Consider the following 26,221-nt stretch of genomic DNA (forward strand, 5'->3'; position numbering starts at 1 on the left):
AGAAAAGGATTCTGAGGAGGACTAGAGACGGGGCCTCCGTGGCTGGAGGACACAGCCCTGCCTGCCCTTCTCTCCCCGGCCCGGCCCGGCCCGGCCCCACAGGCACCTCGGGCTGCCCAATCAGCCCTTGCCAGCCAGCACCCCAGGAGGAGCGGGGCTGCCCACAGCACAGGCCTCGTCCGCCTGCAAGCGGCTTCGGCTGCCTGCTGAGACAACATCCTCCCGCAGTCAGAGAAGGGGAATGCTAACCAAGACGACCCCCCGGGAGCTATCCAAGGTCTGATGTTCATCTTGCCTTGTGCTGACAACTCAGATGCCGTCGGAGACTCAAAGGGGTTAGGGAGGGAGGTTCAGGGTGCCGAGGCCCATCAAGCAGTGAAAACTAAGCCGGCTGTGGGCGAGGGAGGAGCGGGACGCAGGGGTCGCTCAGTCGGGGGGCCAAGCGGATTCCCGAGACAAGCAGGATACGGGGGCACCTCCTCATTTCCTCGTCCAACTCTTTAAAAATTAAAAACAAATGGGAACGTGCAGGACACTCTCCTAGTGGTCACTCTTTTCTTTTCAGCAGCTCCCCCTCCTCTCCTCAGTCCTTGCAATCTCATTTTTTTAAAAAGATAAAAGAATCGTAATAAACTTAATTCCCCCTCCCTTTCAGGAAAAGTGAATTTCCAGTTGTTGCCTTCGAATTTTCACCTTGGAAACGAGCTAGTGCAAGCTGCCCCCCCACACACACACTTCACCCCCTCCTAATTTAATCCAAGATGCCTCGCCCCCCTCCCACCCCCATCTTCCACTGCAGAGATAGTAAGCGCCTCTTGAGTTGCCACAGGAGCGATTCAAGGGGGTGGGTGGTGCGTTATCTTCGCCATGTCCCTGGAGGGCAAGGAATAGGGCAAAGGCCAGGGGATGGGCCAGCATGGTCAACCGCTCTCTCCAAATTGTGCTAGGAAGGCACTGGGATTCTGACCGCCCACCCCGTGAGGAAGGCAGGCAGGCTGGCCGGCCAGCCAGCCCCTCGTTCCCCTGGGAGCCCGTCACCTGCTTGGAACGCCCCCCGGGGCCCACGGATCTCCTCGAGGCTCCCGAGCGCTGGCACCGACCACCCCGCGGGCCGGCGGCCACACTGCTGCCTCCGGGTCGGGTGGGAGGGCGGCCGGCCTCTCGCAGGACGGGGAGCCGGGCCCGATTCGCATGCACGCAACAGAAAGGAGCGGGAGAGGGCGGAGGAGGGGGGCCAACCTTCCCAGCTCTGGCTCCCGCCCGGCTCTGAAGGAAAATCCACCAAGCCAGCGGGCGGGGCGAGCGGCGGCCGAGGGGTCGATCTTCGGCAGGATCCAGCGTTGGAAATGCAGTGCTGGGTGGAGTCAGGGATCCTTGCCCTCCGGAGAAGCTGGGTGGGCACCGGCCTCGTCTGCCGCCACCCGGGAGCAGCGGGACGGCCCCCTCTCCGCCCCCCACGCCCCACACGGGCTGCCTTCGCATCCACAGGATGGATGAAGCCGGGCGGCCCTCGCACTCGCTCCCTGCCTCCCGGGCAGCGGAGCCACATCTGCAGGGGCTGCTCCCGTCGCCCGTCCGAACGCGGGTGGAAGATGGCTGCGCTCCCCGCGGCCCGGGCGCCGCTAGTCCCGATCCGGCCACGAGCGGGCCCAGCATCCCGCTCGTCCGCCCGAGCTGCTCGAGAGGGGGGTCGATCTCGTGCAAGCCGCCGTGCGCCTCCGGAGCCGTGCCGTGCCGGCGGAGCGGGCCCGGGGGGGCACCGCCGGCCCGTCCACGCGCCGCGCGTGGGAGTCCCCGCCGCCCCGCGGTCAGCTTCCGCGCAGCGTGGTGCGGAAGGGCCGTCCCGGTGGCGGGGGGCCGCCGGGCGGCCGAGGGCGGGGCGACTATACGCGGGTGGTGGAGTGCGGGTGCGGGAGGGTGTTGTTGTGTCCGGTGGGGAAGGTGTTGAAGGGGTGCAGCGCCGGCATCCCCGTGATGGTGCTGGGGATCATGGTGATGGTGTTGGGCGTCATCAGGGGGACGTCGTCGGGCGCCCGGCGCAGGGCCAGGGTGTAGTCGGGGGGGCAGGTGGGGCGCAGGATCTCGTGGGGCCGCAGCGGCTCCAGGTCCTGGGGCTCGTGCTCCGAGTGCTTGAGCTGCAGCGACATGATCTCCTCCTCCTGGCCGCCGTGCGCCAGGTCGTTGGCCGCGCTGCGCTGGGGGCTCAGGCGCCGCCCGCCGCGCAGCTCGTGCCGCTTGTCCCGCTTGTAGTAGAGGGCGGCGAAGGCCAGGATGTTGAGGAAGAGCAGGGAGGCACCCACGGCCACCGTGACGCTGAGCTCGGTGGAGTAGTCCCGCGAGTCGCCCGGGAAGGGCACGTAGCGCTGCGGGCGCACCACCTCGTCCTCGTCGGGCGGGAGCGTGGCGGCCGGCCGGCGGGTGGTGCTGGTGCCCACGCGGGTGCCGGACCAGCGCGTGACGTAGGGCGGGGCGTGGGTGGTGGTGGAGGTGTAGGGGGGCTCGTGCAGGTTGTGCAGGTGGGGCACCAGCTCCAGCCAGAAGGCCACCTTGTTGGCGCGGTAGTTGTCCCGCACGCGCGGCTTCAGCCCGATGTGCAGGTACTGCTTGTCCTTCGTGCTGAACTTGGTCCAGACCACCTCCTCGAAGCGGTTGGGCTTGGTGTGGATGAACTTCGTGTCCTGCGGCACCGGCTGGTTCGGGTCCCTGCAGAGAGGGGGCAGAGACGGGGTCAGGGGGCCAGCCTCCGGCCGCGGGCGGTGGCGGCGGCCCCCCACCACACCCTTCCCCAGCGGGCGCCCTCCGGGGTGGCCGTGTGGCGGGAGAGACGGGAGTCGCGGTCCTTACCGCTGGAGGGTGGCGTGCACCCACCCAGACCGGCTGCTGGAAGGCCCCCCAGAAGACCCTCTCGCTCTTCGTCACCGGGGTTGCCGGGAATGGCCGGCGGGAGGGGCCGGCGAGCCGGTCATCGAAGCGGCCCGAGCGCTGTCTGTCGGCCGCGGCTCACATCCCGTTCCCAGCATCCCCGGCAGGCTGCACTGTTGGCCATTCTTAGGGAAGGAGGCGGCCACTCGGGGGCCGACGATCCCACGTGGGGACCGATCGGAAGGCGACCCTGGGCACCCGTCCGGGAGCGCTGCAGTTCCAGTCCCACCGGGTTCTGAACGCAATTTTCCGAGGCGCTATGAACTGGAATCCTGGAGCGCTGCCCAATGTTGCGTTTATGCGCAGTCGAGCTGCAGCTCCAGTCAACCTCCTCCTCTTCCCCTTGATTTAATTTCCTGTAGGATAAGTATTCACAGGAGACTTTCGGCAGACAGTCGTAAGTATAGAAATAAACATGGAGGCGAGGGAAGGAGGGGGTGGAGAGACCCCCTTGGGAGCGTGTCCACGGACGTCCCCTGTGACCGCCACAAGTTCGAGGCCAGCCTTGCCCAGGCCCCAGGGACATCTGTGTCCAAACAGGCACAGCCCCAGTGCCCACCCCATGGCCATGCGACCCGGCGCACTCGCTCTCACGCAGCGCAGCGAGGCCTCGGCGATTGTGGGCCGAGTCTGTGCAGAGGGCGAGTCGTGGCTGCATCGCAGGCTGCTGTTCACCCGTGAGCTGCCAACCCCACACAACCCGTGGCCCAACGGCACCCCGCGGGGCGTCTTCCTGGGCTCATTATGGGGGACCACCCACAGCCAAGCAGCAGAGGGCTCGCGCCTCACCTGGCATCCCGGGCTCGCTCACTCACTCGGGGTTGTCGTTATCCGCAGGTAAGGAACGGCCCGCAGGGGCCTGAAGCAGCCCCCCACTCCGGCTCAGTGCCCTTCAGCCGTGCGTGGCTTGTTTATTTATGAATTGGCATCGATACGCTGCCGTACCTGCCGAAAGGGCCACCGAGGCAGCCTTCAGCGCATTTAAACCCCACGCAATAAAAATAAAAACCGCCAAGCAGCTGTTTCACAGGGTCAAATGGGGGAAACGTGCCTTTCCTCCTTTTCCGAAGGCCGGATGAGCGGGGCTGGTGGCAGGCCCAGAGGGAGCCCGAGAAAGGGGCCGCTGAGCCGGATGTGGCGCGACCGATGCTCGTGCCAGGCCAGGCGGAGCCGGGCTGGGGCAGCAGGCCTGGCCACGCAGGCGCCCTTCCACGCTGCCGGCCGGGCCCTTGGCGGGGCGGGGGCAGGTGCTGCCCTTCCGGGACAGGCTGGATCCCAAACTGGCTCGGGCGTTCGTGGGCCAGAACTCCTCCGTCTCGTCCGATTGAATCTCAGCTTGCTCACCCTCCGCTCGCCCGTCCTCAGGCCCGGGCAAGGTTCGGCAACTCCTCCGCTCCCCGGCACGTGCTCCAACCCCCTGGCTTATCCTCTCCCATCAGCCCAGGCAGCTGTTCTCCCAAGAAGACGAGGCTCCCTCCGAGAAGCCGCGCACGCCGCTGCCCGCATTCACGCCGCTCGCTCGCTCGCTCGGCACCGGCCCTCCCCGCCCCATCAGCCCGGCCCCTCCTTCCCCGGAGGCCTGTGGGTGTGCGAGCCACACACCCCGATGCAGGCTCCTCCGTGCTGCTACACCCGTCCGTCCGTCGGCCTCCTCCGTCCCCCCACCCCCCGCTTTGCTAACACTTCCCTCTGCTGGCGCTCGACAGACAGGCCTGGCAGCTGCCACCAGTGCCCCCTGCATGGCAAGCTTGACCCCGAGCTCCGTGGTCCAAGGACGCCCTTCCAGGGGCACAGCATCAGCCCAACGGTGTGTGCTACCTGCGGCCCCGGCCCCCAAGGCTGGTCCCACCGGCCCATAAGGCTCTCCGCCTCAGCCCATGCGCCTCTGCCTGTCCCAAGGGCGGGGGGGGGGGGGTCTCGCATCAAGATCCCTGCATGGCTTCCGCTTCCCCTGGCCCTCCCTTGCGGCCGCGGGCCTTGACCTCTGCATCAGGGTGTTGCCGAAATCCACAATGGGTTCAAAGGGGTCCGGATTTCTCTGGCTGTGCGGGGACCAGGTTTCCCGCATCGTGTGAACTCCCCAGCCTCGTGGCCATGTTCGAGCCCCATGCCTTTGCAAACCGGAGTGCGTTCTTGTCCCAAAATCCAGTTCGACCAACAAGCAGGCAACGGATCGAAGAGGCAAGACGCAGGACGGAACGGTTTGCCAACGCCGGCACATCCCTGCCCCGGCCGGGCTTTGCCCGGCCCTCCGGCTCTGGCGCCTCGCTGCAGGACGCAGAGCAGGGGCCGCTTCGGGCCCTTCCTCGCACCCCAGGCCCAGCTGCCCAGCACCCGGGAACGCCTGCAGCTCCGCGGGCTCCGGAGTCCTCCTAGCTGCCCAGAGACTCACGATGAGCAGCGTGCTCAGCCTGACCCGACATCCCCCGACTTGCTCTGCCCATCACACTGTCCTGCCGCCCGTTCCTAATCCAGCCTTACTCATCCCAGCGACATCCGCGGTCGCTCCCGGCCAACAGGGCGCTGCCTCCGTCTTCGGGGGTGGCTCACCACGGCAGTTCCCGAGAGCCAGCTAAGCCGGCCTGGTGCAACCATTTCTCCGCCCGATTCTGCCAGGCCATGGAGCTGGTGGCCCCGAAGCCAAGGCCCACGTCGCCCGCGATGGGAGTCACGAGAAGCCAGCGTGCAGCCCACCCCCTGCTGGGCTGGCCCACCTCACTCCTGGGCACCACGTTCAGGAGGGAGTGGGCGCTGGGACGAGCTCAGAAAACGGGGCAAAGATGATCGGGGGGCTAGGAAAGAGCCGGGCGGGGAAAGGGGAGAAGCCGGGGTGCTCTGGCCCTGAGAAGAGCTGACGGGCAGGGGGCTTTTCAGAACCCCCCCGAGGAAAGGACCCCAACCTGCTCTCTTCCCCAAGACGGGAGGAAAGAAAACGAGCGGCGCACAGAGCCGAGGTGCACGCCAGGGACCGGTCAGGCGCTGGAACCAGCTGCCTGAAGGGAGGCGGGTGTTGTCCTCGGGGGGACGGCGCCCCCGTCCGCCCCATTCCTGCCCCGTCCAGCCCCTCCCACGGCCCCCCTTCCCCGCGCCGCACCCTCGGGCTCACCCCGTCTTGGCAAAATTGGTCCAGTAGGTCATGACCACGGCGCTCAGCATGACGTCGTTCTTGGAGAAGTTGCAGGGGAAGAGGTCGGTGGCACCGATCATGGGCACCCCGAAGACGTAGGGGATCTCGTCCCCGTGCGCGGCGTCGGCCCACTCGGGCCGCGTGTCCGTCTGGCAGTGGTGGTAGAAGGTGTAGAAGTACACGGGCGACTGGTACTCGGCGTGCAGCTTGGCGGTGGCCACGGCCGGCGCCACCCACTGGTGGTCGGTGAAGAGGGCCAGCAGCGTCTTGCGGCGCATCTCGCCGTTGTCCCGGTCGGCCCAGTCGGTGTACATGAACTTGATGGTCTCGCGCAGGATGTCCTTGCCCTCCGGGTAGCCGTACAGGTTGTCCACGAAGTTGGAGATGGTGAAGTCGAAGTAGCTGGCCGAGATGCCGTCCTCGTTCTCCATGGAGTCCTCCACGAACTTGAGCCCCTCGCCCTGGTTGACCCCGATGAGGATGTCGTAGTTGAGGAACTCGCCCTGCTGCATCAGGATCTCGGGGTCGTCCGGGACCACGTCGCCGTCCACCACGGGGCCGAACGCGATGTGGTAGCGCGCGGGCTGGATGTCCTGGTCCACCAGCTCGCGGTAGGGCTTGCGCCGGAGGCACTCCACCGTGCTGCCCGTGTCCATGTGGTCGCAGCCCACCTTGGAGGCCAGCATGCGCATGTACTTGAGGGGCTGGTAGTTGACGGACCAGCTGGAAATCGCCGTGCCGCTCTGAGCGATGGCCTTCTGGAACAGGCCTGCCGGGAGGAGGGGGAGAGAGGTGTGATCCGCGGGCGCACCAGAGACCCCAGTGCAGGGGTGGGGTGGGCCCCACGGACTCGGAGCTGCCCTCTGGCCATCTGCCCGAGCCGGCCGTGCCGCCTTTGCCCGCCAGCAGCCCTCCCTGCGGGGGGAGCACTCCCTGCGGAATCTGTTGACCTGCACAGGTGCGGCACTGGACTTGGGACACCTGCGTGTGAGGCGGGGGCTGAGCCCCTGAGCAAAGGCCCCCTCCCCTGGACACAGCGATGCAGGGGAGAAAACTTCTCAGTGACTACATAGACTGCAAGCGCAGAAGGGAATACGGGAGGGAGCAGCTCACGAAAAATAAACATCTGACTTTGCCATTTTCCTCCTCTTGCCCCGTTCCTGTTCCTTGCGTGCCGTGTCTTTTATGTTGAAAGCCTGCAAGCACGGACACTCCTACTTCTTGTTTTGGGTGGGACCGACAACCAGTGCGAATCAATCTGTGCAGTGTGGCCTCTTCACACACCCCTCCAGGGAACGGCAAGTCCACCCAGGAAGGGGGCAAAGCGTTACCTTCCGAGTGGTGAGACAGGATGAGGAGGTTGACGCACGAGGCCCCTGCGCCCGAGCCGAAGATGGTGATCCGCTCGGGGTCGCCCCCAAAGTGGCCGATGTTCTCGTTAAGCCACCGCAAGGCCTGGATCTGGTCCAGCAGTCCGTAGTTTCCCTTGGCCGACTGGTCGCCGGTGCTCATGAACCCTGCCGTGAAAATGCAGAGAGAGGAATTGCCGAGGGGAGAGGAGGGGAGAGCTGTGGATGCTGGGTCTAGGAAGGGGGTGCACGGACGGATGGGTTCTGGGGAGGTGCTCCCAGGCATGGGTCCATTCACCGTGACTCTGCAGGCAAACAGAGAGGTCTGGCCTGTTCAGACCCCCCTTAGCATGGACTGAGTGCCGTCCCACACCCGTTCCGGAGAACGCTCCGGCCCCCAGGCTCCCGAGCCTCCTAGAACGGGCTCAGGCAGGGCGATTCATTCAGAGCACCGGGCGGAAGGCGAGGCAGCCAGAGGGCTCCGTGCTCTCGGGCTCCCGGGTGAAGACCTGCATGGGGAGCCTTGAGCCCGCTCGTCCTGCCCCACCGCCCTCCCCCGTGCGCCCCGTTCTGCCCCCAAGCTCCTTGGCACCTGCTTGCCCGCCCCCCGCCCGGGCCCAGATGAGGCACGTGTCTCGGGGCAGCGGCTGCATGGAGAGCGTCCCTGCTCCGCATCGGCCTCCCTCGGAAGCGGCTCAGGGGAGCGATCGATCGGAAGGATTTCTGCTGCCTCGCGAAAGGCAGCGGCTACACGCGACCACTCTCCTTTAAAATTAATCATCGCTCCATCCCGGGGCCCTTTTGTGGGAGATAACGAGGCCTTGCCGTTAATTATTTAAAGCTTTTTAATGAAATATTAATTTTGGCTGTGCCTGGGTAAATTTCACACCCCCAGGGGGAAGAGGAGAGGGAGGGATGTGGTGGGGGGGCTTGGACCAGCGTCCGATGCGGATCCGGCAGATGCCTTGAATACCAGAGGCGCCGGCTCCCGGCCCAGGTTGGGCGCTCCCGATCTCCGCAGGACGGCCCATGCCCACGCTTGGCCGCGCGGCCCCTCCTCGCACAAGCCGCCCCCACGCCCCCCTGGCTCTGGGTGTGTCATCGATCGGGGCAGAAATGACTGAGTGCGGGGGAGACAGCGCTGCCCAGGAGCATATGAAGAGGCACATGCACAGCCGCGGAAGACGCGAGTGCGAGGCCACTATAAGGACCAGAAAGCGGGGGGGGGGGCTCCAAGGAGGGGGCTGGCCCCAGCGGTGCCCCCAGCCCCCCACGGGCGCCTGCATCCTCTAGGGCAGAGCACCGCAGAATGACATGAGCTGCAGGAGGAGCCGAGAAAGGAGGTGGGCCGCTTGGGGGTGGACCCCCGGTTCCCGGCCCCGGCCCCGTACCCAGCACGCCGAGCCGGTAGTTCATGGTGACGACGATCACGTTGCCATAGGCGGCCAAGACGCTGCCGTCGAACATGTTCCCGGTCCCCTCCATGTAGGAGCCGCCATGGAGGAACAGCATCACGGGCTTCTTCCCGCTGTCCCGGATGTCTGAAAGGAGAGAGGAGAGACGGGCGGGTGAGGCTGGGGCGGGAAGGCCAGTCCCCGCTGCCTCGTTCACCTGCGGAAGGAAGGGCCCTTGCGATCCCCGGCCCAGTGCGGCGCCCAGAGCGGGGGTCGGTAGCCACGGAGGGGTGGGTGGGAGCCGCGGAGGAGAGGGGCTCCTACAGAAAGGGGCTCTGCAAGCGTTCGACCCGGCCCGGACGCTCGCCGGGGCGCGCGTGAGAGTCAAAGCGCTGATCCCGAGGTTTGGGACCCAAAACGAAAGGGACAACCGACACCTGAAGGCCTGCGGGTCTGCTGGGTGGCGAGTCCTTGATCCAGAGCTGCCTGGACAGGGTAGGATGGTGTGGGAGGGGGAGACCTTGTTGAGAGACCCCGACAGGGCCACCGGGGAGCTGGGCGCGAGGGAGCTGTGGGGAGGGGGCGGGGCGCTCCAGAGGCCCCACCCCAGAACTGTTTCTCGGGGGCTCCGCGGACCCCGTGACCAGGCAGATCGGTCCGAGGAGCAGGAGGGCAAGGGGCGCACCAGCGGGACTTGCATCTGCCGGGGAGGCCGATCCCTCCAGGGCCAGTGGTTGGCACGCGAAGGTGCGGCAAGCTCCTCCAGAAGTTTCGGGGTCGCTCTGGAGGCCAGTGGAGGCGGGACTGGCTCTTTCCCACGCGTGAAAAGGCGGCTGGAGAGCAAAGGGCCTTGTCAGGGTGCGACCCCTCACCTGCCCGGGGGGGGGGCGGGGGAGCCACACCTCCGTGGGAAAACGCACCCGAGAACCCCTTGCCTGAAAGCCCCAGCTTCCGTTTCTAGGTCACCATCCCATTTCCATGGCAACTTGGAGCCTAATTAATTCGCTGTAAGGGGAGAGCGTTAATTAGACGCACCAAGGTCTTAATTAGCAGTTTCCACCCGCCCCTCCCCCTGCCTTTCCAGAGGGGAACAGATGGGGAGGGAGGGTGGGTCAAAGGCAAGGTGGCACGAGGCGCTGGAGTGCGAGCGCAAGCCTCTGAATGCGCGCGCACGGCGCCCGTGCAGCTCTCTGGACCCCAGGCGTGTGGCCGCGAGGGCTGGTGACCAGAGCCCCCCGTGCCGGCCGGAGCCCTCCCGCCCTCTCTGAGCGATCTCACCCCCATGGCGCGGTCCCCAGACCCCCCATGCTGACCGCACGGGCCCCGGCCCCCTCCCCACAGCGCAACTTCCCCCCCACGGGGGCGCCTCGCACGCTCCCAGACGCCCACCGGTGGGGCCAGTGGAACCGCACACACGTCCCCGTGAGACACGAGTGCCGCTCTCAGCACCATCACCAGGGAGGGGAGAAGGCCCCACGGCTCTCCCCCCCCACACACAAGCGTGCAAGCCTGCCCATCCATGCAGGGCACGGTGGGAGGCTTCCTCCTGCCCCTCCGGAGGCCGCCGGGTCGGGAAAGGCTGGCCTTGCTCAGGGCCGGCAGCTGCCAAGCAGCCCCGAAGGATGGAGAGGCGGTTCTGGACGGGCCGCCACGAAGAGCTGGCGGGCGGGCGAGCTGGCAGCCCTCTGGCCCGCTGCCCCGAACCCCCGGCGAGGCCGAGCTGCGCTGGGCACAGTGGCCCTGCCAGACCACCGGCTCGGGAGTCCCGGCTGGCCTCGAGCAGCCACCACATCCCCTCAGGTGCTCGCAGGCCACGCTCTCCGGCGGTCCGGCTCCGCTGAGATGCGCCCAGGACAGAGAGCTCGTGGGCCTCCCGGGCAGCTGCCTTCGTGGCCGACCGCCCGACAGCCACCAGGACTTTCCCCGTTGTCCGCTGACATCGGCCCTCCGGAGCTTCAGCTCTTCTCCCGCCTCCCGGAGCACCGGATGACAGAGCAGGCTGTGGCCTCTTCCACGGGGCGACTGCGAAGGACCCGAGCGACGCACTCCACTCCCCACGGCTGGAAAGAAGCAGGTCTTCCCCGTCTCCTGGGGGGGCTCCACCTCTGGCCCCCAGAGCATCTCCGTCACCCTCCGCCAAGCGTGCTCCAGCTTGTCCGAGCCCTTCTGCAGGGGGGTGGGCGCAGGACCAGAGGCGAGGCGAGGCGAGGTGCGGTCGGGGCAGCCCCATCACGTCCCACGACTGAGAAGACACGTGTCGCGATGTGGCCGCCTGCAGCGGGACGTCCCTCTTTCGCGGCCGCATCCCGGTGCCAAGTCCTTGCCACGTCAGCGGCTCCCCAAGCCCTCTGCCGCCTGTGCTGGGCTGCTTCCCCTGGGTTGGCCTCGTTGGCAGGTCGGAGCAAGCCCGAAGCCGGTTCCTGCCCGCAGGAAGCCCCAGCAACGCCGGTCCTTCCTACTTCCTAGTCAGCATTCCAAGGGCAAGAGTGCCTCTGGGCATGGAGTCCACGCCCAAGGCAGCCTCTTCCTCTCCCTCCGTGCCGTGTTAAAGCCACCCACACCATCATTCACAGGCCCATCTGGCAGCAAGTTCTCGGCTGTGTGAAGAACGCGTCCTTTCCTTGTCCGAGCGGCCTCTCAGCTCTGCCGGGCGGCGCTGAGTCCGGAGGGTTCCTGGGCCTACCAAGAGTGCCCCAGAAGGCAAGGATGCTTGATGGCCCCGCTGTCCCATGAGGCTTCGCAGCAGGAGCAAGTCTGCCCAGGGCCAACTGCCAGGGCAGGAATACATCAGAGAGCCCCCACTCCTTTGCCAGTCTCTGCAGGACGCCCTGCGGCATCCGTCCTGTGCCCGTGCCAGGGAAGGGCGATCCGGAGCCTGCTCCCTGGAGGAGCGAGCCTTCCTGCGGAGAACGGCTTGCCCTGGACACACGGGCACGGCAGAGGATCCTGGGGCCGATCCTGGGGCCCGGCGGGCTCAACGCGGGGCTGCCCCGGAGGGCACCAGGCACCCCGTGGAGCGAGCACCCGCTCTTATGGCGCTGGCCGCCGCAGCGGACGTGGGCAGGAGACAAATCGCGAGCGAGCGAGCCAGGCCAGGCGGGACCCCCATCTGGAGGGCTCCAGGCAGGGAAAGGGCGTTGGGGGGCGCAGCTGAAGGGCAGCCGGCTTCCTGCCAGGAGCACCTCTCCACCGTCACCTCTATTCAGACCGCGCAGCCAACCACTGGGCACCGCGCTTGCGAGCAGAGCAGTGAGACGCCCTGCGGGACGCGCCCCCCACTCGGGTGGCATGGACAACACAGTGCCCTGTTGGTGCCCTCGACTCCGACTCCCATAAGACACAGCCTGTACAGCCTCTGCAGCCTCAGGGTGGTGGAACTTCAGGTTGCCTGCCCTGCTTTGCCAGCATCCGAGGAGCTTCTCGGTGTGCCTCCCCCCATGAGGTGCCATGCAGGGGGGGCCGGGAAGGGAGGCTCCCCATGGGCACCCGCCTGCCTGCCGCTGCTTTGGACCAAGGAAACCGCCCCTCCAGCCTTCCAAGCGGCTTCCACAGCTGCAGTCACTCGGGGGGGGGGGTTGGGTTTAAAGGGTCATTTCTTATATTTTATGATAGCATTTTATACATATGTTTGTTGCTGTTGTCATATAAGCTGCCCCGAAAAACAGAATTATATCTGTTGGGAGGATATTCGTAAATGGGACAATCCACCTGTCCTTACCCCACCACAAAGGAACAGAGGAGGGCCACATCCATAGGGAACCAAGGAGGTGTTGGCCATCCATAAAGGAATGGGTCCCAGAAGGGTCCTGTGAACCCACTCGTGCTTCTGCAGGCTCCCCTTTGCGGTGCGCACAGGTTTATGCCGCAGCCTCAAATCTTTGTCCCACAGCTGGACCCTGTCTGGGTCTGGTGGAAACTGGCATCCTGCAACAGCAGGGGGCTGGCCCCACTGGCCCCTCCAAAATCTGCCCGTCTATGATTCTGGCCCGCGGGCCAGTCGCCCCAGCAGTGAAGCATCGGGTAACAGCGCACAGGGGCCATGTGCCTGCTCGGAAAGGAGTAGCGGCACCAGGCGATGTCACGAGCCGCGACTCATTAGCTTTCGCATGGCCGGTCAGTGCGCTGCCAAGGATATATATATCTTTGCGTGGACTGGCTGTGAGGTGTTTTTTTCTAGACTAAAACCTCAGTTTTCAGGTTTTATTGCAGTGTTGGCACTTTGCGATAAATAAGTGGGTTTTGGGTTGCAGTTTGGGCACTAAGTCTCTAAAAGTTTCGCCGTCACTGGATCAGGGTTAGAAAAACGAAGTGTCCTGGCATGATTTTGATGGTTGGAACGTGTTTAGAATGGGCAGAAATGATGAGCTGTGCAGAAAAAGCTACTCAAGGACGGCTTTTTCAAAATCGCCCTCTTTTCAGTGGAACTTTAGCCCTATATTAGGGTTAGGGGTGGGCCCCAGGGTAGGGTTAGGGTTAGGGTTAGGAAAACAAGGTGCCCTGGCATGATTTTGATGGTTGGAATGTGTTTAGAAGGGGCAGAAATGATGAGCTGTGCAGAAAAAGCTCCTCAAGGACGGCTTTTTCAAAATCGCCCTATTTTCAATGGAACTTTAGCCCTGTATTAGGGTTAGGGGTGGGCCCCAGGGTAGGGTTAGAGCAGAGGTGGTGAACCCATGGCACGCATTCCACAGCGGTCATGCAGAGCCTTCTCTGTTGGCACAGAAGGGCAAGGATATATATATGTGCTTGGACTGGCTGTTTTCAGGTTTGATTGCAGTGTTGGCCCTTTGCAATAAATAAGTGGGTTTGGGTTGCAGTTTGGGCACTCGGCCTCTAAAAGGTTCGCCGTGACTGTACTAAGCCTTCCCCTTGACCATTCCCTTCTCTTCTTCCCAGAGGGGAATTTTGCTTTGCTAGGGGGAGTTCAGGCCCTGCAGGGTGGAAGAAACCGGGGTGTCCCGTCCCCCAGAATCCAGAGGGTTGCATTGATTCATGCTTCCCCAGGGAGGGAAAAATCTAGTATGCCAGGGGAACCAGACAGGGCCCACCCTCGCCCGACTCTATTGAGGCTCTTAAGTCCTAGAGGGAGTTTTGCTTATATAAAAATTCTAGCAGGGGATGTCACAGGCAGAACCGCGCTTGCTCCGCCTTTGGCCTGAGCTGCCAGCACTGACCACGGCATCGCGGCCGTGCAGCCGCCTCCTTTCGCAGGCCACGTAACTCCTGCACTGGTGACGGGGGGCACCGGCAGTGTGGCACGAAGGGCCAGCGGCCTTCTCCGCACGGTCTGGCTGACCTTGGCAGCCCTTCTCCCCTGCCCACCACAAAGGGCAAGCGGATGGGCAGACCTCCCAGTGGTGGCCCCTCGCTTCCGGAATCGGCTTCCCGCAGGGGCTGTCAGGCCCCCGTCTGCAAGCATTCAGCAAGGCGCTTTTCCATCACGTTTGATTCACAGAGAAGGGTCTCAAGGTTCAAGAGGGTTTTATGCCTGTAGAGGTGGCTTAAACGCTGTTTACATTCAGGAAACACCGCCTGGCTGGTTTGGGTGGAACATAAACGCTGGCACTGCCCCGTATCCCAGCGTGGGGCGACATCGGAAGTTTTCCTCTCACTTTTGCTTTTAAACTAACCGCAGTTCTCCCAACATGTCAAATTCCGGAGAACGGCGGTTTCTTTAACACTGTGGTTTGTTAAGACAAGCCAGGACCAAAGTGTGGTTTCCTATGGTGGCTTGTTCTTCAACCACAGCTTTTAAGGAAACCGCATTCCCCGGACTTGGATCGGATGGGGCAAGTCTGGCTAGCTTCAGACCGGAAGCAAAAACTTCCCGGTTTGTTCCCGGGGGAGTACATGAGGGGGGAAGTGTGGGAGCCACAGGCTCGAACGCAGGAGGTGACCGAGGCGCTGTGCGAAGGGGGCCTGAATAAGCAACACCTGGAGGCCTTGTGGGGGGTCTGTGGTAGTCTTTACTCTCGACCACAGGGAAAACCCCACCATTGGGAGACAACTTCTATACATGTGACTGGAGCCCCTGAAGACCCGGAGGGCCCCTACTGGTATCCAAGACAAGCGTACACCAACCCCATAGACCGAGGAGCCCCACTGCACTCTTCAGCTCAGTCAATCAGGACTGCTATCCGGTAAGTCAGGACACTACCTGAATCCACTGTTCCCTCCACCCCCTCCGCCTTTCTCTGCCTCCCGCAGCGATTTCGCCAATGCTCTCCTTTCCCGTCCCTTCCGGGATTCCAAGACGTGCCAGAAAACACAGGTAGTTACACTGCTAGTTTCTGTTTAAGCATTCACGGGATCACACGGGATCACCCCGAAAGGGCAGGGGGAAAAGGGGGAGAATGTTTTGGCAAAGCAGCAGGGTGCCAAAATCCCCCCTGGGCCCCAGCTATGAGGCCTAGGCCAGCAGGGTTGGGAATACGGCTGCGTAGCCAGCGCACAGACAGACAAGAGCAGCACCGCGGCAAAGCCGGGGGCCCGGCCCCGAGGCGCTTCGCCAGGGCAGCTGGGCTGGGCTGGGCTGAGAGCCGCCACCTGAACTGTCACGCAGGGCATCTGCTGGGGCTTTTCAGAGAGCATGGCACAGCGGGATACCCTGCCTTATCCGGAGGCAAACTCCTCCGGCATATCCCACCCGCTCCCAGCTTTCAGGCACCCCCAGAAACTCGCCATGAGGGCCTCCACCAGCAGGAGCTCGGTGGGCGAGCACAGAGGGACGGCCTTCGCAGTGGTGGCACCCAGTTCTGGAATAAGAGGTCCAGCTGTGCTGTTGTCTTTTCAGCACCAGGCCAAGACCTACCAGCCTTTTCTCACGAGCATTTTAGAGACCTAGTTTGAGGTTATGAGGGCTGTTTTTGGTTTTGCATCCCATTACAGTTTATCTTTTCAAATATTTGTATTGTATTCTTTGTATTTTAACTCTTCTGTGACATTGGGTTTTTTTAGCTGCTTGCCATCTGCCCAGAGAACCTGAGTTATTGGACAGATCAGCAATGTCATAAATAATAAAGCTATTGCCCTGGAACAGATGTTCTTCTCTGTGCAGAGAGTCCGCACTGCAAATTCAATCAAAATTTACAAAAGCAAATCCACACGCCTTTTCTCAGAGTTTGGGCATGAGTGGGTTCCATTTCTTGGACCGTCTCCCTCTGGGTCTCAGGCCCCTCCTCCTCCTCGACAAGCCAAACCGCGTATAACTCACAGGTCCCCAAATAGTTCCAGCTCTGTCCTGCATATGTGTTGCCTTTTAACTTCGGGGTGGGCCCCGTTTGGATGCTGCCTGTGTGCGGCACCCGATGGCTCGGCACCCCCAGTTTTCACAGGCTGACAAGTGGCTGGAGAGCCCGCAACTGGAGCATTGTGCTCAGTTTTGGGCCCCTCCTTACAGAAACGATACCGCCAGGTTGGAGTCAGTGCAGCGCAGGGCCACAGGGTTGGCGGCCGGTTTGCAGGGGAAGCCGCATGAGGTGAGACTGAGGGAACTGGGTCTCTTCAGCCTGGAGAAGGGGAGACTCAGAGGGGATCTGTTGGCGACATGCAGGTACGTGAGGGGGTGTCACACGGAGGTGGGTAGAGACCTGTTCTCCCCTGCAGAGGAAGGCAGGACGCGCTCCCACGGAGCCAAGCTCAGGGAACCAGGGTTCAATTGGGATGCCAGGAAGCACTTCCTGACAGTCAGGACCCCGAGGGTGTGGAATGGGCTTCCCTGGGAGTTCGTTGAGGCCCCATTGGTGAGGGTGTTCAAGGATAGGCTGGACGTGCACATGGTGGGCATGTCGTGAGAGGAGCCGGCTGGAGCCAGGGGTCAGACTAGATGGCCCGGGAGGCCCCTTCTGACTCGCTCTGTTTCTCCATTTCTATGTTTCTGGAGAAGGCATTCTGGGCAACAGGATGGGGCCCCCCTATCTTTCTTCCAGTGGGGTGATCTCTGTGTGGGTGGGCTGCTTTTCCTTGAGAAATTGCAGCGTTTCTCATTAGCCAAACAATCCAACATGCCGCAAGAGAGTATAATTCCTATTTAGTGGTTCCATCCCGCACCACAACCCCACCCCCCAAACTGGGTGTCCTCCAAGACGGCTTCCCCGCGATGCCCGGGTGCCACCTAGTCCTTCAGCTCTTTGGGACTCTCGGTCTCGTGCCGCTGCACAGCTCCCGTGCCTCATGGGACTTGCCGGTCCCCCGTGGCTCAGCTCTCCCTTTGGCCGACAGGACAGGTGCCCACTGCGGGCCCTTCTCTGCCTTTGCCGGCTCGCCAGCGCCAGCGCCCCTGCAGAACCGCGGCTCCTGCTCCCTCCGCACTGCTGGACTACAGCTCCCATGAGCATGCACCGACAGACCAGCGCTCCCCACCTGGGCCTCCTCCAGGTGAGCTTGACTCCCAGAAGCCCTGCTGGTTGGGCAAGACGGCCGTTGCAGGCCAGCAAGCTGGTGGACGTGGGGGGTCGGGAAACCCACTCCCCAGCCCCTCAGATGCCGGCCTCCAGCACGCACGCCGTGCCTCAGGCCATGCCGTGGCTGCATGGACACACGGCCCTTTTTCGCTGGGGGACCGACCCTGTCCCATCCTCCACCCTATCAAAAGGGACCTCAAGATGCCACCTGTAACATGCACCTGCTGTGCAGGTGCTCGAAGCATGGGGGGGGGCTTTGAAGGGAGCAGCACTGAGGCAAGGCCATCCTGCACAAAACAGCTGACAGAATTCCCAAGCACAGAGAAAAGCTCAATTGCCACGGCGTAGTAACAAAGACCAGCATTTCACCCCTTCTGGGCTATCCATTCTCTCCTTGCATTTCCCCCATTTCACAATTTTATTGCCAAGTAAGGAAGAAAAATACCCACGACCCATTTGCCACAGAAATCCACTTTAAATTCTAAGGTGGAATTACTGGGTGAGAAGGATGGGGGAACCGGCCGGCCTCGGTAGCTTTTATGGGGTGTTCCCGGGGCACCCGGACCACCCCTGCTGGCACCCAGACCCAAATAAAATATCTCCTTTTAACAATGAAATTCCTCACATCCCCTCCATCTATAGGCCTGGCTGGGCTAGGGGGCATTTTTCCCTTCCAAAAAGAAAAAGAAAAAAAGAGGAAAAGGTAGAGAAAGGAGGGGCCGGGGGCTCTGGGGGCCACGTCTGATGACTTCGGAAAACAAGAAGGGGTGTTTTTGTTCAAAGAGAAGACCCAAAAAAGGAAAAAAGGGGGGAAGTCAAAAGTTCATAGCTCATTTGTTCTGGTTTTTTTCTAAAAAAGAAGAAGTAAAAACCAAAAACAAAAAAGGAAAATACTTTAAAAAGCAAGATTGTGAAACATGCAGAAAAAATACCTTCGTCTGGAGTGGGATTGTTAGCAGACGCCTCCTCACGCTTTTTCGTGAGCGGACCTAAGAGCAAGAAAAAAGAAGAAAAAAGAAAAATGGGACGGGGGAAAAAAGAGAGAGAAAGATCAAGAAAAAAAGAGATCGTTTTTGGTTCATCAAAAAGGGGAAAAAGCAATATTTTTAAAGCAAAATACAAACAATCTTTAGATTTTGGGGGGTCGCACGTGTGCATTACGCTGGGTTTGTGTGTGTGTGTCTTTTTATTTCCTTTTCCCCCACCGAAAAAAGTATGACACAGAAATACAGAGAAAGCGAAGCTGTGAAATCAAAGGTTGGTTAGCGAGGAACCAGGTCGGGGCTGCGGGCGCAGGGTTGGATCCCCCGCGTTAGGAATCACACAGGTGAAGAGCCGCGGGGGGAGAGGGGGGCAGGAAGAGAGCTAGGGGTGCCCCCTCCCCGTCCTAGCCGCGCTCCTGTGCCTGGCACAGCTGCATGCCAAGCAGGCAGGAGTCCAACAGGTGCAGTGCTGGGCGGCCGGGAGACGGAGCCACGCACCTGTTGCATTCCTGTCTGTTGCTGTGCCGCCAAAGGCACAAAGGCACGGCCAGGGGAAGGTGGGAAACGGGGGGGGGCGGCGGGGGGCCAGCGGGGCCGGGCCTTCGGGGGCTTTCGCTCGGCGCCCGAGGGAGGCGCACGGCCGGGGGGCCGGGGCGCTGGGAGCGGGCAGAGAAAGGGCCAACCGGGGCGCCGCCGGCGGGTGCCCGGCGCTGGTCCGGCCCTGGCAGGCGGCGGCAGGGAAGGGGAAGGGGACGGGGCACGGGGCCCTGTGGGAGGCGGCGGCAGGCGAGGGGCAGGGCAGGGCCGGGGCGCCCCTGGCCGGGGAAGCCCCCTGCGCCCGCACCTGCCCCATGGCGAAGCCGGCGCTTGCGGACGAGACAGACGCGGTCTTCATGGGCCGGCGCCTCGCCGCAGAGGATGGAGGGCCAGCCGGGCTCCCCTCGGGCCGGGCCCCTCGCCGGAGCCCCCGTCCCGCTGCGCACGCGGTCCCGGAGAGGAGCCGGAGGAAGGGGCGCCTGGAGCCTGGGGCAGCCGGGCCGGCCTGGCCGGGCAGAGCGGGGCCCGGGCACCCTCGGCCAGCACACATCGCCGGCTCTCTGCACCGCTGGGCGGCCGTGGGCCACGCCGGCCAGCGGCCCGGGCCGGCCTTCGCCTGCCTCTGGGGTGGCCGCGCCCCAGCGCCCCCTCGGCCTGCCGGCCACCTGCCGGACCCTTCCCGGCGCCCCGCACAGGCCCCGCAAGCAGCCTGGGGGCTGCGGTCCGGCAACGCGGCCCACCGGCTCTCCTCGCGACTGCAGGGCGCGCTGGGGTCCTGGGGGAAGGGGCTACCGCGGGGCGACCGGGCCAGTCGGACTCTCGACCTGACCTTCCTCGCAGGGTTGTCGTTGTGGGAATAGGGCTGAGAGCAGGAGGCGGGGAACGGACTGAGCTGCTGTGAGCTCTTTAAAACAGGAAAAAGGAAGGCTATAAATCAAATACAGGAATATGGCTGAAGACCAGGGTGGGGGTGGGGAATTCTTTCCCCATGGGAAGGAGGGAGGCAACCCTCAAATTAGCACCAGAGTTGCAGTTTTGCTGGTAACTAATTTTGCAGGACAGCTGCTTGGAGGAGAATAGAGGAGGGGGCCAACACCCCGCAGCCCGTGCCACAGGGCCGTGCTGTGGGGTCTCGTGGTCTCTGGGAGGGGGGCAGCGGGTTCCACAGGGGGGCTGCCTGTTGCCAACCTCGGATTTACAGCCACGGGGCTCCAAAAGTAAGACGTACAATCATCCCAGTCTGGCGTGCAGGAAACCGCTACACCCAGTGAGATGAACCCCCCGTGGTCCCAACGGCTCCCTCCTGCGCAACTCCAAGGGGAAAATTTTGGCCGACCTCCCTGTCACTGCACCTGTGAAAGTCATAAAAATCTGCCCCAGATTTTCCCCACAGAGCAAACGGTGTACCAAATTGGATATACCCAACCAACAAAGCACCCCCCGCGGCGTATTGGAATGCAGTTCCCATCATTCTCAGCCGGGGCGGCTGCCTGCAGGGAAGGGAAACGCAGACCAGCACTCCTGGGGGGGCACCAGACTGCTGAACTCTGCGTCTGCATGATTCCCAGGGAAAGCCATTTCCAGGCACGAGGTGGAAACAGCCGATTTGGCGAGAAGCTGGTCCCCACCCACCCCAAAGCCCCCATAGCGCCCCCTCGGCCAGCTCTGGCATCAGAGACAGGCCGCCCGCGTGCACCAGCTGCCGGGGAACATGGGCGGGGGGAGCTGCTGGGCCAGAAGCGACGGGCCCGAGGCGTCCATTCCAAACCGTGGGGGGAGAAGGGGACGCGGGAGCAGCGGAAACGACTTTTCGGCCCCAGACGCCCAGGGCTGATGCTCAGCACCGGCTGCGGAGCGTGTGAGGCCACGGAGAGAGCACCGGCGAGCATCTGCAGAGTGCCTGCGCTCGATCGATCGCGAACAACCCCAACAGGGACCGGGGGCTGGGAAGCAGTGGGAGGGTTTGGGCCGTGAACGTTGGCAGATGAATCGGGTCTTTAAATGGGGGAGAAATCTTTTCAGGGCACTAAAGAGGCATCCCTGCTTAAGCAAGCACCCCCCTCCGATTAGTTATTTTCCGTAAAAATATTAACACCCCTGAGGCCAAGCAGGGACCTTGTGAAAAGAAGTAGCCCTCCTCCTCTCTCCCTGGGGTGGGGGGGTCCCTTCAAAGACTAGAACAGGTAGCACCTCAACGCAAACACCTGTGTGCAAATTTAGGCAGATTTAGGCGGCAATCCTAGGCACACCTCCCTGGGAGCCAGACCCACTGAACCCACCTCTGGATTTACATATAGGTCCGCTTTCCCCGATGCAAAGCTCTCCAGAGGTCCTGGGTTACATCTCCCCCACCCCAGAACCCCGGCTGCGCTGGCCCGCTGGATGGGAGTTGTAGTCCTAGGCGCTGGGAGGGCCCCGCGCGGGGAGGGCGGCTGTTCTCAGAGCACTTTCCGCGCATCGGCTGAGTCAGCGAGGAGGGCGCTCGCTCGCCAGGTGACCGCCGGCACCGGCACGCCGCTACTGCAGCCTCGTCCCCCGGATGCTGGGAGCTGTAGTCCAGCACAGCAGGAGGGGAAGCGAGGCGGGAGAGGCCGCGGCGGGCTCCCCCCTGCCAGCCTCGCGCGAAGGCCTCCGAGGGCGCCGCTCCTCGCGGCTTCGCTCGCGTCGGCGACCCCGCCGTCCCGACGTGCCGCTGCGCCCCCCCTGGCGCGGCAGGGGCGGGGGGGCTGCAGGCGGGCGCGCCCCCGCCTCTCGGGGCCCCGAATGCGCGCCGGCGCTCCCCGCAGCCTCGGGCGGGACGTGACGCGAGAGCGGCTGGCCGGGGGGGGGGCGTGCGGGGCGGGGGGAGGGGAGGGGAGGGGAGGGGCGGCGAGGGGCTGCCCCCCCTCCAGAAAGGGGCGCTCCCGCGCCTTGTTGTTTCTGGCAGGCTGGGATTTGCTTTCGCTTCCCTTTTCCATGCAATCCTTTCCTCTTTTTTGTCGTTGCCAAGGCAACTGGCTTAGCCATGCTGCAAAAAGGACGGCGAGGGGGGAGGCGGTGGGGGGCACCTGAGCAGCCGCGCTCCTCCCCCCACCCGCCCTCCCGCGGGGGCTTCCGCCTGCCTTTGGGGACAGCCCGGTCACCCCGGTGCTCCCCCCCCCGGCCGCCCCCCAGCCCTGCTCGGGGCGGGGGGGGGGCTCCTCAGTGGCACATGGACGCGGGCGAAGCGACAGGATGTGGCAGAGCGGGAGAAAGTGGGGACGCGCCTGGAGAAGCGAGTCTCCGAGGGGCGTCGCAAAGGATTCTGGGAGCCAAAACGCCCCTGTTCTCCGGGAGCCTTGCAGCCACGGCGGGGGGGGGGGGGGGGGGGGCGGCCGGGGGGGGCGGAGGAGGGGGGCAAATTCAGGGCACGCTGAACTGGGGGGCACGGCTTTCGTGGGAAGGGAAGGGGACTGGGAGGGCCCCCGGATGCCTGGCGCCATGGACCTCCTGGCTCGGCCGGAATGAGGAAATAGGACACCTGGGTTCCCCCCGGAGGAAGTGCGCCAGATTAAGGCAGCGGCATGGCATGGGGGGGGGGGGGAAAGGGGGACCAAGGGACCGGGGTTTTGGGGGGGGAAAGGGGTGAGTTAAGGGAACGAGGGAGGGGGAGGGGAGGGGAGCAGCACACCTGGGCCCTCCCACCTGCTTTTCAAGTGCTGGGGGGAAGAGATGTTCAGATCTCTGCCTCTCCCTCCCAAAGATCATCCCTAAATTATGCCGGCTTCTTCCTCCCCCTCCCCCCCATATTCAGGAGGAAAACTTGAGACGGATCCTGTCAGGATGACCCAGAAAGGGTGGTCGCTCCCCAGCCCCCTCCCCAGGAAAAGGACATATGGGGAGGGTCATCACCGGAACCGCCTGGGAGAAGGAAAGCAGTGTGGTTCTCGAGGCTGGGAGAACATGGAGGCCGGGCTCGGCGAGGCTTGGGGGGCGCTTCGTGGCGTGGGCAAATCTCATTTATTGGGGTGGGGGCCGAGCACCCTGCCGGACAGTGTATGGCTGCAACCCCCCCCCCCCGCCCTGGCCAGCTGAGCCCCTGGGGAGAAATGATGGGAATTGCATTCCCACAGCGTCGGGAAGTGCCGCTACCACAGTGGAGTGCTTGCCTTCCACTAGGTGGGGGAGCTCGGTATCGCTGTGGGTGCAGCCTGCCCCCCCCACCCCAAAGCAGGGCCTGCTGGGGTCCGCAGGGAAAACCCCAGGAGGAAGCACGCAGGGACTTTGCTGATTGGAGCAGGCCAGAGGGGGGTGACCCGAGGCCTTCCAGGAGCTCTGGACTACAAAGCCCGTAATCCCTGGCCACTGGCCTCCTTGGCTGGGGCTCATGGGAACTCTCCGCCCAAATATCTAGAAGGTACTGGTTGCCTACCCTTGCAGGAAGCAAGACTGGCCTAGATCCGGGGGGGGGGGGAATCCTCCGTTGGCCCGAGGGTCACATTCCCTTTCCGGAAGACCCTCGGGGGCCACATGCCAGAGGTGGGGGCCAAGCGCAAACTGACAGGGCCACAACTCGAAAGGGATCGGCTCATTTTAGGTTCTACTCTTATGGTCGGCAACCCGGCTGCTTCCCTTGCAGAATGCGGAAAGGCCAGCACAAGTGGGGAAGCCCCCAAACCAGGACGGGGGGGGGGCCATCCGAGGATTCCCAGAAGCCCGGATCGGGCCCCCAGGTGGGCTGGGTCCTGCGTCCCTGGACCAGAGGGGCAAACCATCTGACCTGTGCAGGTGTCTACCTGCTGCATCCCTAGCAAAGGTACGCAACGGGGGCCAGCCACGGGCCCCTGGTCCTGCTTCACCCACTGGCAGCCAGCGGATGCTACACTCTCATCTGGCAGTAAACAGGTGAGGGGGTGGCCACACAGTGGTGGGTCCTGACCCCCCCCACCCGCAGTGGAGGGCAGGACGCGCTCCCACGGAGCCAAGCTCAGGGAACCAGGGTTCAATTGGGACGCCAGGAAGCACTTCCTGATGGTTAGGATGCCGAGGGTGTGGAATGGGCTTTCCCGGGAGGTGGTTGAGGCCCCATCGGTGAGGGGGTTTAAGGACAGGCTGGACGTCCACATGGTGGGCATGTCGTGAGCGGAGCCGGCTGGAGCCTGGGGTCAGACTAGATGACCCAGGAGGACCCTTCTGACTCACGGTTTCTGTGTTCCTATAAGCAGCACACGTCTTGCTAACCTGGGTGGAGTGCGAGGCACAGGGCCCACGGTTCGGTTCACCAGAGGCAGCCGGGCCTGACACGTCCTGCCCTAGCAGCATGGAAGCATCAGTCCACGCTTTCCGGCAGAGACCTCCGAGGGAGGGAGGGAGGGACCATGGGAAGGAGGCTTGGTGGCCTGGGCGGCCTCCTTGCCCCAGGCGGCAGCTGAGCGCAACGCCCTCGCGGCACGGGACACGGGACGGAGTGCTGGTTTCCAACCGCCCGCCACGGCTGCACATGTACAGAGGAGCCGGGGCACCCAAGCGCAGCACCGGTGGCCTCTGGCCAATGGGCCGAAGGGGGGCATCTCCTCCGCCTAGAACGGCAGGTGCGGTGGCCTCCTCTTTCTGCGGGCGCCGGAGCTGGCGGCCCTCCCTTGCCTGCGGGTGGGCCCCCTCTCTCAGTGCCCTGCCCCGTGGCCAAGGCCTGGTCGCAGCCTGGGAGGGCCAGCACGGGCCCTCGCAGGATGGGGCCCCTCGGCACCCAGGGAGGGAGCCCAGTTCCGCACGAAGGAGGCCCGGTGCAGGCCTGGGGTCCAGGGCTCCGAGAGGGCCTCCCTCGCAGCCACGGGCTCGCCGGGCTGGGGCAGCAGCTGGAGGAGGGCCGTGGCCGGCCCTGCAACCAGGCGCATGGAGCGCTGCCATTGCTACAGACTCGGCTACGGCTGCTGGGACCTCCGGGGAGGGGGCTGGCCGCAGGGAACGCACGGGGGGCCGGGCTTCGCCGGCCGGAGGGCTGTGGGCGCACTGCACGGCAAGGGCTGGTGCCGAGAGGGCTGGGCTCAGTGCAGATTCAGGCCTTCGCGAGCGGGGGCTCTGGCGGGGCCGGGGCCCTCTGTGCCCCCGGAGAGGGGGAAGGGGGTGGGGAATGGCGCGGCCCGCCCAGCCCTCTTACCGTCCTCCATGGGCACATAGATGTTGAGGTACAGGCAGTCCTCGCTCTGGTTCTGGACGTATCCCGCCACAACCTCCAGGTTGTCGGTGAACCAGACCGGGAGCATGATGCCGGGCAGCATCCCGTGGATATTCTGCGGGCAGACGGGGGCGAAGGCTGTGGCGTTGCGCACCTCCGACCAGGAAGCCGGCGCCTCGGGGGGCTGGAAGCGTCTCTCCCCAACAGGCGGCGTGGCGTACGGGATCCCCAGGTACTGCACCACCGGGCCGAGGATCTCGTTGTTCAGGTCTTTCTTGATCCCGCGAAGCTTCCCATAATTGGTGGGCACCACGGGGTACTTGTCCTCGGGCTTCTGTCCCGAGATGGACAGGGACCGCAGGGCCGACCCCAGAAGCCAGAGGAGGAGGGCGGAGCCCGTCCGGACGTTCAGCATCCGCACGGCGAGGCTCGCGGGCGAGAGAATCATGGCGGCCGCGGGGCAGAGGACCCTGGCGGGGTGAGAGAGCGTTCCTCGGAGCAGGGGGGAAGTCGAGGCGGAGGCGGCCGGCCCAAGCAGCGGCGGTGGAGGAGGAGGAGGAGGAGGAGAGAGCACAGGAGAGGCTGCGGCCAGAGCAGGGAGGGCTGGGGGACCCGGCGGTCCTAGCGAGAGGCACCCGGGGGCTTTCCGGCAGAGAGAAGGCGTCTGTTGCGCTCCATCGCGGCCCCGCGGCAGAAGCAAGGTCCAGCCAGACGCAAGACAGGCACCTGCAGGTTGAGAGACGGGGAGAGAATTTAAGGGCGGGCACCTCAGACGGGAAAGGGGAAAGGAAAGGGCGGGATGCGGCGAGGGAGGGAAGCCGCGCTTGGGAAGAGGAGCTCGCACCCCCAGCTCAGCCGCGCTTCATGGGCAACAGCCAGCCCACCCCTTCGTCCCCAAAGCAGGACACGCCGGTGGCCCCAGCGGACCCCTGCGGCGCGCCACTCTTCAGCCCGGGACCAAGCGGCCCATGCGCCACGGGTTCTGCAGCAGCACGATCCAGCCAAGGGTCGTGCTGACCCCTCCTTGCCCCGGGAGTGTGAGACCGGCTCCCGTCAACCCGGCCATGATGGCAGCCAGGGCCCGGCGCACGTGGACGGAGCGGGCCGGGAAGGCTGCTTCTGCACGAAGAACGCGCTTCGGCCGACAGCTGCACAGCCGGGCTGCAGGGGCGGCCCCGGGACTGGCGCCCACAGCCCCGGTGGCCCGCGGTCCGCCAAAGGGCCCTGGGGGGGTTGCCTGCCCCTTCCTGCATTTCCGAAAGGAGGCGGCTGCGGGCAGCTTGGCCTCGTGGCCGTAGCCAGGCCCAGGGGCCTGGAAGGGGGGCCACGTGGTTCCTGTGATGCTCTGGGGGGCACCCTTGGCCCAGCCCTGCA

The 26,221-nt window shown here is 64.2% G+C and overlaps 1 protein-coding gene across 2 annotated transcripts; it reads right to left on the reverse strand.

The window, feature by feature from the left end:
• Nucleotides 1-1,883: 1,883 nt before the first annotated feature.
• NLGN2 (neuroligin 2) lies at nucleotides 1,884-25,354 on the reverse strand. Of its 2 annotated transcripts, XM_044417181.1 has the most exons (6): nucleotides 24,830-25,354; nucleotides 18,127-18,183; nucleotides 8,790-8,939; nucleotides 7,381-7,566; nucleotides 6,029-6,818; nucleotides 1,884-2,703 (listed from the first exon to the last, which is right to left on the reverse strand). In XM_044417181.1, the coding sequence occupies exons 1-6, from the start codon at nucleotides 25,293-25,295 to the stop codon at nucleotides 1,884-1,886; spliced, it is 2,469 nt and encodes an 822-aa protein (XP_044273116.1). In that variant the 5' UTR covers nucleotides 25,296-25,354. The 2 variants fall into 2 exon arrangements, with proteins under 2 accessions (XP_044273116.1, XP_044273117.1); XM_044417182.1 differs by lacking the exon at nucleotides 18,127-18,183.
• Nucleotides 25,355-26,221: the final 867 nt, after the last annotated feature.

Source organism: Varanus komodoensis, unplaced genomic scaffold (assembly GCF_004798865.1).
Source record: "Varanus komodoensis strain SLA01 unplaced genomic scaffold, ASM479886v1 scaffold87, whole genome shotgun sequence".
Taxonomy (NCBI): domain Eukaryota; kingdom Metazoa; phylum Chordata; class Lepidosauria; order Squamata; family Varanidae; genus Varanus; species Varanus komodoensis.

Excerpts from the sequence above, each read along its gene's own strand:
- NLGN2 (XM_044417181.1), bottom strand. The coding sequence starts at position 25,295 with ATGATTCTCTCGCCCGCGAGCCTCGCCGTGCGGATGCTGAACGTCCGG. Across the intron at positions 8,940-18,126 it reads CAATCCCACTCCAGACGAAG|ACATCCGGGACAGCGGGAAG; the intron begins GTATTTTTTCTG and ends CTCTCCTTTCAG. Across the intron at positions 6,819-7,380 it reads CCTGTCTCACCACTCGGAAG|GCCTGTTCCAGAAGGCCATC; the intron begins GTAACGCTTTGC and ends TCCTCCCGGCAG.